General features: G+C 43.2%; 1 protein-coding gene across 11 annotated transcripts in view; it reads right to left on the reverse strand.

Annotated features, from left to right (window-relative positions):
• Positions 1-5,292: 5,292 nt before the first annotated feature.
• Positions 5,293-14,254, reverse strand: part of si:dkeyp-72e1.9 (syntaxin-binding protein 4) — a 118,989-nt gene continuing 110,027 nt past the window's right edge. For 10 of the 11 annotated variants that reach the window (XM_020050787.3, XM_034295490.1, XM_034295492.1 and 7 more), the window contains exons 20-22: positions 12,406-12,455; positions 11,329-11,529; positions 5,293-8,458 (exon numbers count right to left, since the gene is read on the reverse strand). In XM_020050787.3, the coding sequence (XP_019906346.1) occupies positions 8,392-8,458; positions 11,329-11,529; positions 12,406-12,455 (318 nt within the window). In that variant the 3' untranslated portion in view covers positions 5,293-8,391. The remainder of the gene's footprint in view (positions 8,459-11,328; positions 11,530-12,405; positions 12,456-14,254) is intronic. The other variant, XR_004576483.1, reaches the window with a different exon arrangement.

The following is a 14,254-nucleotide window of genomic DNA, read 5'->3' on the forward strand; positions in this document are numbered from 1 at the left end:
CCCTGTCGTAAGCCAGGTCCCTTTCATGGTCCTTCGGAACGTAAACAACGTCACATATGAACTCCATTTGTCTCCACCGTATTTCCCTCTCCCTCCTCAGACCGGTGGTTCCTGGTCCACTGGGGGAATCCAGTCCTGGTCAGACGTACAGGGTCCAGGTGATTCTGGGCCGGGTCGTGTACCCAGTGAACTGGGCGGGATATGGCCCCTCACCCCTGGTTTGAGTTAGATATCATGATGTCTATTTAGGTTCCTGGTTTTCACCAGCACCTCATGGGTTATTGTGTCTTTGCCTGTTTTGAGACCGTGTGGTGCCGTAAGCTTATCTAATTACAAGAAACGTAATTCTTCGGGTCGGAGTTGTTTTGTTACTTTTTGCCTCTCCTTTACCCTAGCACCTCACACCTTATTATTTAGAAACCATTCATCTGGTTGTTGTTGTTTGTTTCCTTTGTGTTTGTAAACATTGGTGTCTGTAGAATGTTTATTTATTTAATTGTTGACCAGAGATTCCTGCTTCTCTAAATGTATTACAATGTCCCAGATTTGACAGAATAAAAGTTTTTTAAAACAGCAATGATAATATAACTGTGTGTGTGTGTGGATAGAGTGCTGTAACTAGTTTTCTAAACACAGACCACCAAAGCCATTGGATTGATGTGACAGTTGACCGTCCAACAACAGAAACTTAGTGAACCTCCTCCTGTTAACTTGGCTACTAACCATGAAGAAAGAGAACCATGTAGCACACCAGGTGAACAGAACCTGATAGAAACATGGATAGAAAACACACACACACATCTTCTCCTGTGTTTCAGGGTGTCTCTGTCCCCTCTGATCCAGTGTCTCCTCTCTACCTCCCTCTCCTGTCCCCTCTGATCCAGTGTCTCCTCTCTACCTCCCTCTCCTGTCCCCTCTGATCCAGTGTCTCCTCTCTACCTCCCTCTCCTGTCCCCTCTGATCCAGTGTCTCCTCTCTACCTCCCTCTATTGTCCCCTCTGATCCAGTGTCTCCTCTCTACCTCCCTCTCCTGTCCCCTCTGATCCAGTGTCTCCTCTCTACCTCCCTCTCCTGTCTCCTGTCCCCCTTTCATCTTCTCAATTCAACTCTCTCTCTTCTCAACATCCCTGTTGTCTCTCCTCTTCTCCTCACCTCTGTTCCTCTCTTTGTTTCAAACTCTGCTCTTCTCCTATTTTGTCTCCCTCTCCTACCCGCTCTACTCCTCCTCCCCCTCTCCTTATCTCTCCCTCTGCTCCTCTCTTCCTATTCTTGTCACTTCCTCTTCCCCTTGTCTTTTCCTCTACTTTTCTTTCTCTACTCTCCCTGTCCTCTCCCGTTCTGCTCCTCTTTTCCTCATACCTCTTTTCTTCTCTCTTCAACTCCCCCTTTCCTTTCTTTAGCATCTTCTCCTCTTCCCTTCTGCTGCTCTCTTCCTCTCCACATCTCCTCTTCACCTCCACTCTTCCTCTCCTCCACACTTTGTTTTCTCTCTGCCTCTATTCCTCTCCATATCTCCTTTCTACCTCTCTTCCCTCCCTGTCCCTCTCCCCTGCTCTCCCCCTTTTCTCTCCCTCTCCTTCTCTCTTCCTCTCCTTTCCTCCTTTTGCCTTCCTCTCTTTCTTTCTTCCTCCTGCTCTCTCACTTTCCTCCTTCAACTCACCCTCTCCTTCTCTCCTCCTCGCTTCCTCTCTTTTCCCTCTCTGTTCTTCGATCAATTCAGTTCATACTTAATTGGGAAACAAATGTTTACATTTCCAAAGCAGGTACAAAAAACAACACACAAGATATAATTAACAGATCACAGTCTAACAAATAGCATTAAAACAGAATATCTGTGGAACGTGTAAATGTTTTTATATGTTATTAACTATTATGTGTCAGAGCACAACTGTATATACACTCACCTAAAGGATTATTAGGAACACCTGTTAAATTCCTCATTAATGCAATTATCTAATCAACCAATCACATGGCAGTTGCTTCAATGCATTTAGGGGTGTGGTCCTGGTCAAGACAATCTCCTGAACTCCAAACTGAATGTCAGAATGGGAAAGAAAGGTGATTTAAGCAATTTTGAGCGTGGCATGGTTGTTGGTGCCAGACGGGCCGGTCTGAATATTTCACAATCTGCTCAGTTACTGGGATTTTCACACACAACCATTTCTAGGGTTTACAAAGAATGGTGTGAAAAGGGAAAAACATCCAGTATGCGGCAGTCCTGTGGGCGAAAATGCCTTGTTGATGCTAGAGGTCAGAGGAGAATGGGCCGATTGATTCAAGCTGATAGAAGAGCAACTTTGACTGAAATAACCACTCGTTACAACCGAGGTATGCAGCAAAGCATTTGTGAAGCCACAACACGCACAACCTTGAGGCGGATGGGCTACAACAGCAGAAGACCCCACCGGGTACCACTCATCTCCACTACAAATAGGAAAAAGAGGAAAAGTTCACCAAAATTGGACAGTTGAAGACTGGAAGAATGTTGCCTTGTTCTGTTGAGACATTCAGATGGTAGAGTCAGAATTTGGCGTAAACAGAATGAGAACATGGATCCATCATGCCTTGTTATCACTGTGCAGGCTGGTGGTGGTGGTGTAATGGTGTGGGGGATGTTTTCTTGGCACACTTTAGGCCCCTTAGTGCCAATTGGGCATCGTTTAAATGCCACGGCCTACCTGAGCATTGTTTCTGACCATGTCCATCCCTTTATGACCACCATGTACCCATCCTCTGATGGCTACTTCCAGCAGGATAATGCACCATGTCACAAAGCTCGAATCATTTCAAATTGGTTTCTTGAACATGACAATGAGTTCACTGTACTGAAATGGTCACCAGATCTCAACCCAATAGAGCATCTTTGGGATGTGGTGGAACGGGAGCTTCGTGCCCTGGATGTGCATCCCACAAATATCCATCAACTGCAAGATGCTATCCTATCAATATGGGCCAACATTTCTAAAGAATGCTTTCAGCACCTTGTTGAATCAATGCCACGTAGAATTAAGGCAGTTCTGAAGGCAAAAGGGGGTCAAACACAGTATTAGTATGGTGTTCCTAATAATCCTTTAGGTGTAAATGTAAATACCAGAAATAAATTAAATGTACAATGTAATTTGTTTATTAAAGCCTCGCTACTCCACTGGATGTCCTTTTATTATTTCACCTAATGGATTTTGGATCTTGTCAATATTGGATTTATTTTCTAATTCTTTATTGGTCTGTGTGATTTAAGGGAAGGAACTGTGTCTTATGTCCTCATATATTTGACAGGATGTCAGGAAGTGGAGTTTGGTTTAACCTGGTTTTCTGGGCATTGGACTCTGTAGCAGGACACAGAAAAGACACGGAAACAGGTAATGTTTGGAGACGTGGGCAAGGCCTTTTATTTCCAACCAAAACCAAGGAGTCATTCTACAGGCTATAGAATAAAAAGAAAATACAAAGTGGATACTGTTCTTTCTTACACATTCCCTTCTTTCTTACACATTCCCTCTTTCCTTCTCTCTTGTCATTCAGAGGCTCCTCACAGAGGCAAAGTCTTTGTTTCTGCTGTGCTTCCATCTGTCAAACATATATACACGCAAAGGCTATCATAAACAGTTAAGGATCTCACCTTCCAGGTTCTCCTGGTCTCCTTTTATGGTGTTTGGATTAGACTCCCCCAGATGTCTCTAGAACCTTCCAGTGACTGTTGGTCTCCCTGTCCATGATGTTGACCCTCAGGGGCCAGGGGTGTCCTGTCCATGATGTTGACCCTCAGGGGCCAGGGGTGTCCTGTCCATGGTGTTGACCCTCAGGGGCCAGGGATGTGCTGTCACAGTTTTCAGATGGCAAACTATCTGGCTAATCTGTGTACAGTCGGAGGGCCAAGCCAGAGAGCCCACAGGTTCATACTTCACAATCTAAGGCTACAGTTGACTAGGGAAAACAGCAGACCAACCACATCACTGAGCATTGTTTATTTGTGGATAGTACTGAATTCCAAGAGAATAACTGTTTATCTCTGGAGAGGAAGGGGGTGTTTGCTGAGAGCCTATCAAGCATCACCTCCAAAATAAGGGTGTCAGAGGCTGCTGGACCTGTCGGCTGCTACTTCACAGGTGGTTCCACTGGGCCTCCTACATACCAGACCAATGCAACGCTGGTTTGGGTCATTGAATGTCTGTCCCCACAGGGACAAAGATTAACAGTTGAGGTTAACAAGAGTAAGAGACGTTGGACTGGTGGCAGCACTAACTGGATCTGAAGGTGGGGATCCCTTTGGGGCCTGTCTGCCCTCAGATAACCATAACGACAGACGCCTCCCTGACTGGTTGGAGGGCAATGTGGGAGGGGAGGTCTCAACAGGGTTGGTGGGGCAGATTTTAATGTGGGAGGGGAGGTCTCAACAGGGTTGGTGGGGCAGATTTTAATGTGGGAGGGGAGGTCTCAACAGGGTTGGTGGGGCAGATTTTAATGTGGGAGGGGAGGTCTCAACAGGGTTGGTGGGGCAGATTTTAATGTGGGAGGGGAGGTCTCAACGGGGTTGGTGGGGCAGATTTTAATGTGGGAGGGGAGGTCTCAACGGGGTTGGTTGGGCAGATTTTAATGTGGGAGGGGAGGTCTCAACGGGGTCAGTGGGGCAGATTTTATTGTATGATATTGTCGTTGACGTCATGCACAGGCCTGACTTATTCATTTGCTATAATGCTCCTATCACCTGACATGGAAGGGTCTTGATTCACGTAGTGTGTTATGTTGACTCCTTCATAGAAACAGGGTTGCGGTAGATGACCCTTTGTTTTTATCTTCTAAATGACATCATTACTGAGTAGCATACTGTGGTTAGGGAAAATACTGTAGCTACAGAAAACAGTGCCAGGAAATTCCAGTGTTTGTCGGAAGTATGCAATCAAAGACATTACTGCTAGTGCAATAGGTTATTACACTTAGTTTGAAGTACTTTGAGTTTCTGGTTGGAATGCAGCTTTGGCTTGAATGAGTCATCAGTTTTTAATTGATGATTTTACCAAAACTAATCAACTCCAGACTAGCCATAAAGCAAATGGTCTATTGTGAAATATATCACCATGGACCTTCCCCAAACGTAGTTAAGGGAAATTTTCACCATTATAATTTTACCATTGATTTTATAAAATGAAAAACTAACTGTTAGATAAAGTGTGTTATTGTCGTGTTTTCTAATGTGAATAATTTGGGAACTGTAGTTATAGCCTAAAGTTGTGTGTCAATAGAAGCTAGTTATGACACACCACAGGCATGTACAGACATACATACACACAGGTGTATTTTTTATTATTCCTTTAATAAAAACAATAAAAGAAAGAAAGAGGCCACACATTAGATGCAATCTAGTTAAATTACAGGACTACATGTCAGTTCGTTTTGAAAAGCATGTGTGGTAATCAATATAAACATAATAAATACACATTTACCCTACAAATATGTCTAATTATTGTGAGATTGACCTCCTGTTGCACATACTGTATCGCCTCCCAATAATCTCTGCTTCCTGAAGTGTGCACTTTTTCCATAATCCCTACTCATTTGATGGTTTAGTTTTGAAATGGATTGTTCCATACTCCCTACTCATTAATTGGTTTAGTGTTGAAATGGATTGTTCCAAAGGAAGACTTCATAATCAACTCATTTCCTTTCATATTGATTAATGGAACTGCACACTTAAGGAAAAGGTATGGATTACAAAGATGCAACCGCTATTTCCTCCATACATCAACAGGTAGGTTTGGGGTCAATTCCATTTCTATTTAAATTCCAGTCATTACGGAAACTACGCGCAAATTCTTACAGTTCTGGTCAATGTTTTTGCTTTTTGCAACTTGAATTGAATTTACGTTCCGAATTGACTGACTACGAAATGGAATTGGCCCCAAAACTACAGCCTAGTTAGTTTTATACAGACCATATCAGACAGTGCTTTTCTCTACATTCCTGAAATCAAATGTGATTCCATGTCTGTATGTTCATGACAGGTTGTTATAAATTATTAACATGCAGTGATGGTTATGATATTGATGGGGTTGTGAGTTGAGAGACACTGCTTGAACCATCTCAAAACACTCATTTATTTCATTTACACTACTGTGTAAATGGTTTTGAGACACTGACTGGGTCGGAATAGTCTTTCATGGTATAATTTATTTTCCACGTCTCCTCTCCTTATCTCCTTTCCTTAATTCAATTTCTAAAAGCTGAACCAACTTTCAAATGTTATTGAATGGACCACAATGGAATAGGTTGTTGGCTTGTTCCGGTTTCACATTAATGTTTCTTAATCAAGTGTATACATTACTTTGTGAACCTCAATTTAAATGGTGACATAGAATAAGGCCTTATATTGCTGAGATCCTGCTATTGTCTCAATAGTCTCCACTTTCTTTTCTCATATCCTCTCCTAATCTCTTTTCCTTCCTCACCTTTAAAGGACTGGAAAAGCTCCTTATATCTCCTTCTGTATAAGTCCTTTCAAGATCTGTGAAGGGGAATAAACAAGAAAAGGACACGAGCAAAGAGAGCAGGTTATGACTAGTGAGACACAGCCTCTGAATTCCATTGTTTTGGTTTAGCCCTGTTCTTTTCTAATAGCGTTGGAAACAGAACCCCAATCTCAGAGGACAAGCCGAAAAGCAGTGAAATGGTAATGGAATGAAATCTCCACACAGCTGTTGCTACGGAGACACAAGTACTGAAAGGAAAGATGTGACATTAGCTATAGTATTCACAGAACTCAACAGTGTGTCTGGTTAGATATTCAACAATTAGGAAGAGAGGAAACCTTGAAGATAAATACTCGAAGAAGCTACTGTAAGCTTTGGACTGTTTGTGTGCGCGTGTGTGTTTATGGTTTTTGCATCAGTCAGAAATGCAGACTTGAAGAGGACATTGAAAGAGAAAGAGGTTGTTTCAGTCTGCAAGAGTTACATGGTTTTACAACAACAGCAACTACAGACGTGTCAGCTTGACCCCAATGTATCATGCAGGTCTCAAAATGTCTTCATCACCTTCTGAATAAAGAAAAGGTGGATTTCTGGTACTAAATCTTCTCCAGGACAATAGGGTAGTTCATCAGAGCACTTCAGTAAAAGGACATTATCTGTACACTCGTCGCCATGGTGAGATGATGTCAAAAGGATGAGATGCTTTGGATCAGGGAACCCTGTCCATGTTTGCCTCCCACTCACTGAACTGTCATTCATATCCACCTACAGTGTACTGTTCACTGAAATGTCATTAACATCCACCTACAGTGTACTGTTCACTGAAATGTCATTAACATCCACCTACAGTGTACCGTTCACTGAAATGTCATTAACATCCACCTACAGTGTACCGTTCACTGAAATGTTATTAATATCCACATACAGTGTACTGTACACAATGGTAATAAAGCAGTGACCATACAGGCAGCTAGACCTACAGTACAGATGTCCTATTTTAAGATGGGATCATCTCGTCATGCAGGAATTTTCCTACATGCAGTGTATTTAAGGTTAAAAAGGCCTTCAGAAATTGAACACTTAGAGTTTTCTCCCTTAATTTGCCTTAACGAAAAATGTATCCACCCCTATAATAAATGATTCCATTAGTTATAATTCACATGACACTTTTCATTTGCTGTTTGCTGTAAGGTTATATTAGTGCTGCGCAAAACTAGCTCAAATCCAGATATGGCATCTGTATGTTCCAGGACTCTTAACATTGCTTTCAAACTTTCAGATATCCCTATCCAGTCATTTAGGATGTCAGTGGTCAGGATGGATATAAGCAAAGAGGATACAAGGACATAGGAAATGAGACATGGATGAATTGCTAAAAAATATTGGAACACAATGCAAGAAAGCTTTAGCGCATCATCATAATTGCTCCTGCTGTACAACTGTACATCATCAAACCAATGAGTGGTGGTTAGGTCTTACAGTGCTGGCTTACTGGCAAGCTCTTTGGGCCCAACTGCATTTTCAAGTCTCTGTCATTTCATCTCAAACCCTACTTTCATAACACTAACTCCCAGTTGAGAATTTCCTCTTTGTCCACAAAAACAAACGTAAAATATTTTTCCAGAAGATGAAAAATATTGACAGACATGTACGTACACATACAGCTGTATTAGAAAACAGAATGACTTTCCTTGTACTGTTTGCATTTTGTCAGTAAAGCTCTCTCAAAATACTGACTGAAGCCTCCAGTAATGGAGGCAGTTTCTTTTTAAAGAGTCATGAAATGATCTATTTTTTTCAAAGCACGGTGGATATCTTCCTTTCTCTGGTTCTCTGTCTTTTAAAGGGGAGTAGATAGGTAAAGGTTGTCGCAGTTCTTCTGAGTCTCCAAAGTTGCATGGTTCTTTTGATGTTCTCAAAACGTTCTCTACTGATGGTGCTTATCTTTGGCTGAAAGTCCGTTAGGAGATGTCTGAGCCTGTGAACTGTCAGGGCTGAGAAAGAGGATGAAAGAGAAGGAAGAAGTAGAGAATAGACAGAAGAGAGGATGAAAGGGAAGAGAGGATAGGGGGAAGAAAGGGATGAAGTAGAGAGAGGACAGAGGGAAGAGAGGGATGAAGTAAAGAGAGGATAGAAGGAAGAGAGGGATGAAGTAAAGAGAGGATAGAGGGAAGAAAGGGATGAAGTAAATAGAGGATAGAGGGAAGAGAGGGATGAAGTAAAGAGAGGACAGAGGGAAGAGAGGGATGAAGTAGAGAGAGGACAGAGGGAAGAGAGGGATGAAGTAAATAGAGGGATGAAGTAAAGAGAGGATAGAGGGAAGAAAGGGATGAAGTAAATAGAGGATAGAGGAAAGAGAGGGATGAAGTAAAGAGAGGACAGAGGGAAGAGAGGGATGAAGTAGAAAGAGGACAGAGGGAAGAGAGGGATGAAGTAAAGAGAGGACAGAGGGAAGAGAGGGATAAAGTAAAGAGAGGATAGAGGGAAGAGAGGGATGAAGTAAAGAGAGGACAGAGGGAAGAGAGGGATAAAGTAAAGAGAGGATAGAGGGAAGAGAGGGATGAAGTAAAGAGAGGACAGAGGGAAGAGAGGGATGAAGTAGAGAGAGGACAGAGGGAAGAGAGGGATGAAGTAAAGAGAGGACAGAGGGAAGAGAGGGATGAAGTAAAGAGAGGACAGAGGGAAGAGAGGGATGAAGTAAAGAGAGGATAGAAGGAAGAGAGGGATGAAGTAAAGAGAGGACAGAGGGAAGAGAGGGATGAAGTAAAGAGAGGATAGAAGGAAGAGAGGGATGAAGTAAAGAGAGGATAGAAGGAAGAGAGGGATGAAGTAAAGAGAGGATAGAGGGAAGAGAGGGATGAAGTAAATAGAGGGATGAATTAAAGAGAGGATAGAAGGAAGAGAGGGATGAAGTAAATAGAGGGATGAAGTAAAGAGAGGATAGAAGGATGTATTGATTAATTCATTGAAATAGTGACCAGGCATTGATAAAACAGTTTAACAAAGGGACATCAAAATACAAACGCTCTAAGATAATTACATTTTACTAAAAATATTACGTCTTTATTTCAGTTTTAGATGTAGAGATTCACAAGTACTACAAATAGTACCTGCTGGAGGTTCAAATCATATATTTAACAAAAAGCTTGTGTGGTTGTGAGTGGATGTTGAAGGAAATTTATTTTGACCCGTTTTAGATTCATTCCAAATAGGCAATGAATTAATGTAACAAATGAATTAGTATTAAAATTGAGTATTAAAATTACAGCACAAGTATCCAAGATAAAAGTTCTCTGCAGAGGTTAGGAAAAATGCAAGAGTGCCTTTCCCAAACTCCAATCTGGTTTATATCCCCTAACCAAAGTTGTGGGGGTTGGTTTACTGACCTAAGGAAAATAAAACTAGTTCAGAAGAATAGACCCCTTATCAATTAGGGACACATTCCAATCTGTTTTGGGGCCCTCTCATATGACAGAATTCTGTTGTCTCGAGAAGCAAGCCAGCTAGGCAATTAAGCAAACCTTTTATCCTTGTATTCACACCTTACCGAAACATCTCTTAACCATTAACATTCCAATGATTGCCTATTAGGATAGAAATTAAGTACATGTGTATACATGTCTATAAAAAATAATAAAGAATCATTGAATATGTAAATAAAAAAATGTCAGTTCCTTCAATGAGAAGGAAGTAGATCCCACCTACTTACTGTACTGTACTTGTGTGGCTGTGAGTGGTTGTCACTGATGATCACACCTACTTACTGTACTGTACATGTATGGTTGTGAGTGGATGTCACTGATGATCACACCTACTTACTGTACTCTACTTGTGTGGTTGTGAGTGGTTGTCACTGATGATCACACCTACTTACTGTACTGTACTTGTGTGGTTGTGATTGGTTGTCACTGATGATCACACCTACTTACTGTACTGTACTTGTGTGGTTGTGAGTGGATGTCACTGATGATCACACCTACTTACTGTACTGTACTTGTGTGGTTGTGATTGGTTGTCACTGATGATCACACCTACTTACTGTACTGTACTTGTGTGGTTGTGAGTGGATGTCACTGATGATCACACCTACTTACTGTACTGTACTTGTGTGGTTGTGAGTGGATGTCACTGATGATCACACCTACTTACTGTACTGTACTTGTGTGGTTGTGAGTGGTTGTCACTGATCATCACACCTACTTACTGTACTGTACTTGTGTGGTTGTGAGTGGATGTCACTGATGATCACACCTACTTACTGTACTGTACTTGTGTGGTTGTGAGTGGATGTCACTGATGATCACACCTACTTACTGTACTGTACTTGTGTGGTTGTGAGTGGATGTCACTGATGATCACAACTACTTACTGTACTGTACTTGTGTGGTTGTGAGTGGATGTCACTGATGATCACACCTACTTACTGTACTGTACTTGTGTGGTTGTGAGTTTTTGTCACTGATCATCACACCTACTTACTGTACTGTACTTGTGTGGTTGTGATTGGTTGTCACTGATGATCACACCTACTTAATGTACTGTACTTGTGTGGTTGTGAGTGAATGTCACTGATGATCACACCTACTTACTGTACTGTACTTGTGTGGTTGTGAGTGGATGTCACTGATGATCACACCTACTTACTGTACTGTACTTGTGTGGTTGTGAGTGGATGTCACTGATCATCACACCTACTTACTGTACTGTACTTGTGTGGTTGTGAGTGGATGTCACTGATGATCACAACTACTTACTGTACTGTACTTGTGTGGTTGTGAGTGGATGTCACTGATGATCACAACTACTTACTGTACTGTACTTGTGTGGTTGTGAGTGGATGTCACTGATGATCACAACTACTTACTGTACTGAGCGGTTCTGGTCCACGGCTGGGTCTGGTGGGCCGGCCTCCTCTGAGTCGCTGAGGGGGGCAGTATCATCGGTGCTGCTCAGCGCCCTGACTCCCTCCACCAACTCCCTGGCCTCTGCAGCTAGCTGGCAGGCTGGATCTGGAATAGGAGATGGGGTGTCTGGGCTGTCTGTGGCTGGGGAGGTCCTGTTACTCCTGGGGAAGGTAGAAATGTGTATTAATCAGAATATCACAACGGCCACAACGGCCATCATGGCCAGAGCCCTTCGCTCTGGCCGTGAAGCCCCGGAAATCCTTGTATGCCCCACAGCCACCCTGGCCTGTGTGCCCTGCTAATGTCAAAATCTCACAGTCAGTTTATTCGTAAGTTTGTACGGACTACATGTAGATAAGCAAGCTAGCTAGTTATCGATCCATTGGTAGATAGCTGACCTATTTAGTGCTTAACTGAATCAAACCTCTGTTTTGGAAGGTGCGTTCATGAGCAACTGGGAACATTTCCGACCTCTGAGTGGGAGAAAACACCTGAATGTTTTTTTTCCCCGATAAGTAATGTTAGGATTGACATCACTCGCCATGGCAGCGTTTGTGGTGAAAGATTAAAAAACAAAAGTGACTTGCTCTACGCACAAATAAGTTGTACTCATTAGCGCATGTGATTGTGATGTTAAAAGATACTTTGTGGTTTACTTTTGGGTAACGGAGGTAATGTTAGCCTTCTGGCTAGCTAGCCTTAACGTAACTTAAATGTCAATTCTGTAGATGTAATTTCAAAAACATGATCATTTAACCTTTTAGGTGGAAAGATCATACTAGTTATAATAAGTTATTATTCAAAGAATGATATTAAAAAAGTGAATAATATATGTTTTATGTAATGTATGTTTTTCTTCTTATCAGCAATTCAAGTTAGCTCCAAATCCTCCTATTTCAATCAATGGCCTTTGTGCCCTAAATATTTTTGTGACACCGAAGGCCAAATGGCCTTGCCTCTAGAATGACAAAATTCCAAGCTTGGTAATGAAACAAACAAGCAAGTACAAATGCATGAAAAGACAGATAAGCACTTACCCATTTTCCATTCCAAACAAGCTGGGGGTGGTGAGCACTTTGTGAACATTCTGAGGAATGAATGCAACACAATAATTCAGCACACAAATCCTTTTTTTGTCCTTTTCTACAAACATTTATGTTTAAGTGTGTTTTGCTCCACATCCCTCTCACCCAGAGACGCTATCAGACACTACGTCATGCCCAGGGGTCAGACATCACTGACAGAGACCCTGGAGCCATTAGGGTGACCTGTCTTGTTTCTAGGGCTGGGTATCACCACTGATCTCCCATTAGGGTGACCTGTCTTGTTTCTAGGGCTGGGTATCACCACTGATCTCCCTTTAGGGTGACCTGTCTTGTTTCTAGGGCTGGGTATCACCACTGATATCCCATTAGGGTGACCTGTCTTGTTTCTAGGGCTGGGTATCACCACTGATCTCCCATTAGGGTGACCTGTCTTGTTTCTAGGGCTGGGTATCACCACTGATCTCCCATTAGGGTGACCTGTCTTGTTTCTAAGGCTGGGTATCACCACTGATCTCCCATTAGGGTGACCTGTCTTGTTTCTAGGGCTGGGTATCACCACTGATCTCCGATTCGATTTCGATTCACAAGGTCCTGACTCGATTTGGTTTGGTTAGTGATAGTTACCCTACTATTATTGCTTATAAGAGATATTCTCAGAGAAGGCTATGAACTGGACAGGGAACTCTTCAGCTTATATAACATGGTAGATTACTGAAGATTAAGGTTAAACATGACCAGGCCCAAACCATTGCATTGAATTGCTTTTTATACAACAAATATAAAAATGAGTTTTTATAGTTTTTTTGTAATCATATAAATATGTTTAGCATCACAATAAAAAATCCATTAACTACACTCCTCATTGTACACTGCTTCCAATTATCAGTTATAAATACATCTGTATAAAGCTGCTGGCTTGACCTATTTATCTTAAACAAAACAAATATCTGTTGGACACAAGTGACAATGTGTAGGACTCTGTCACGGCCCTCTTCCGTGATGTGTTCGCGTGTCTGTCTGTTGTCCTGGTAACAAGCTAGGGGGCGTGACGTCAGCTTACGCACCCATTCCTGGTTCTCCAGTCACCCACTACATTTAGCAGGAGTCCTGACATTCCCTCCCTGCCGGATCCTTAAATCTCATTTGTATGTGGCGTTCGAACAGCTACTACACCTATCGAATTACCTGCTCTGCTCTGCCCTGTTCTGGTTTCCTTCCTGTTGCCGTTTTTATGTTCTCTTCAGTTCTGCCACAGGATTACCATCTCATCTTTCACTCACCTGGTTCCTCACCTGGAGACACACACCCCGAAGCCAGTTCTATTCATCAAGCCACTATTCATCCAAGACCCACCTCCACGCTCCCTTGGGATTCCAGACCCGTCCTCACCCCACCATCCAGACCCGTCCTCACCCCACCATCCAGGCCCGTCCTCACCCCACCATCCAGGCCCGTCCTCACCCCACCATCCAGGCCCGTCCTCACCCCACCATCCAGACCCGTCCTCACCCCACCATCCAGGCCCGTCCTCCCCCCACCATCCAGGCCCGTCCTCACCCCACCATCCAGGCCCGTCCTCCCCCCACCATCCAGGCCCGTCCTCACCCCACCATCCAGGCCCGTCCTCACCCCACCATCCAGACCCGTCCTCACCCCACCATCCAGGCCCGTCCTCACCCCACCATCCAGACCCGTCCTCACCCCACCATCCAGGCCCGTCCTCACCCCACCATCCAGACCCGTCCTCACCCCACCATCCAGACCCGTCCTCACCCCACCATCCAGACCCGTCCTCACCCCACCATCCAGGCCCGTCCTCACCCCACCATCCAGACCCGTC

The sequence above is a fragment of the Esox lucius genome, chromosome 11 (genome assembly GCF_011004845.1).
Source record: "Esox lucius isolate fEsoLuc1 chromosome 11, fEsoLuc1.pri, whole genome shotgun sequence".
NCBI classification, from domain to species: domain Eukaryota; kingdom Metazoa; phylum Chordata; class Actinopteri; order Esociformes; family Esocidae; genus Esox; species Esox lucius.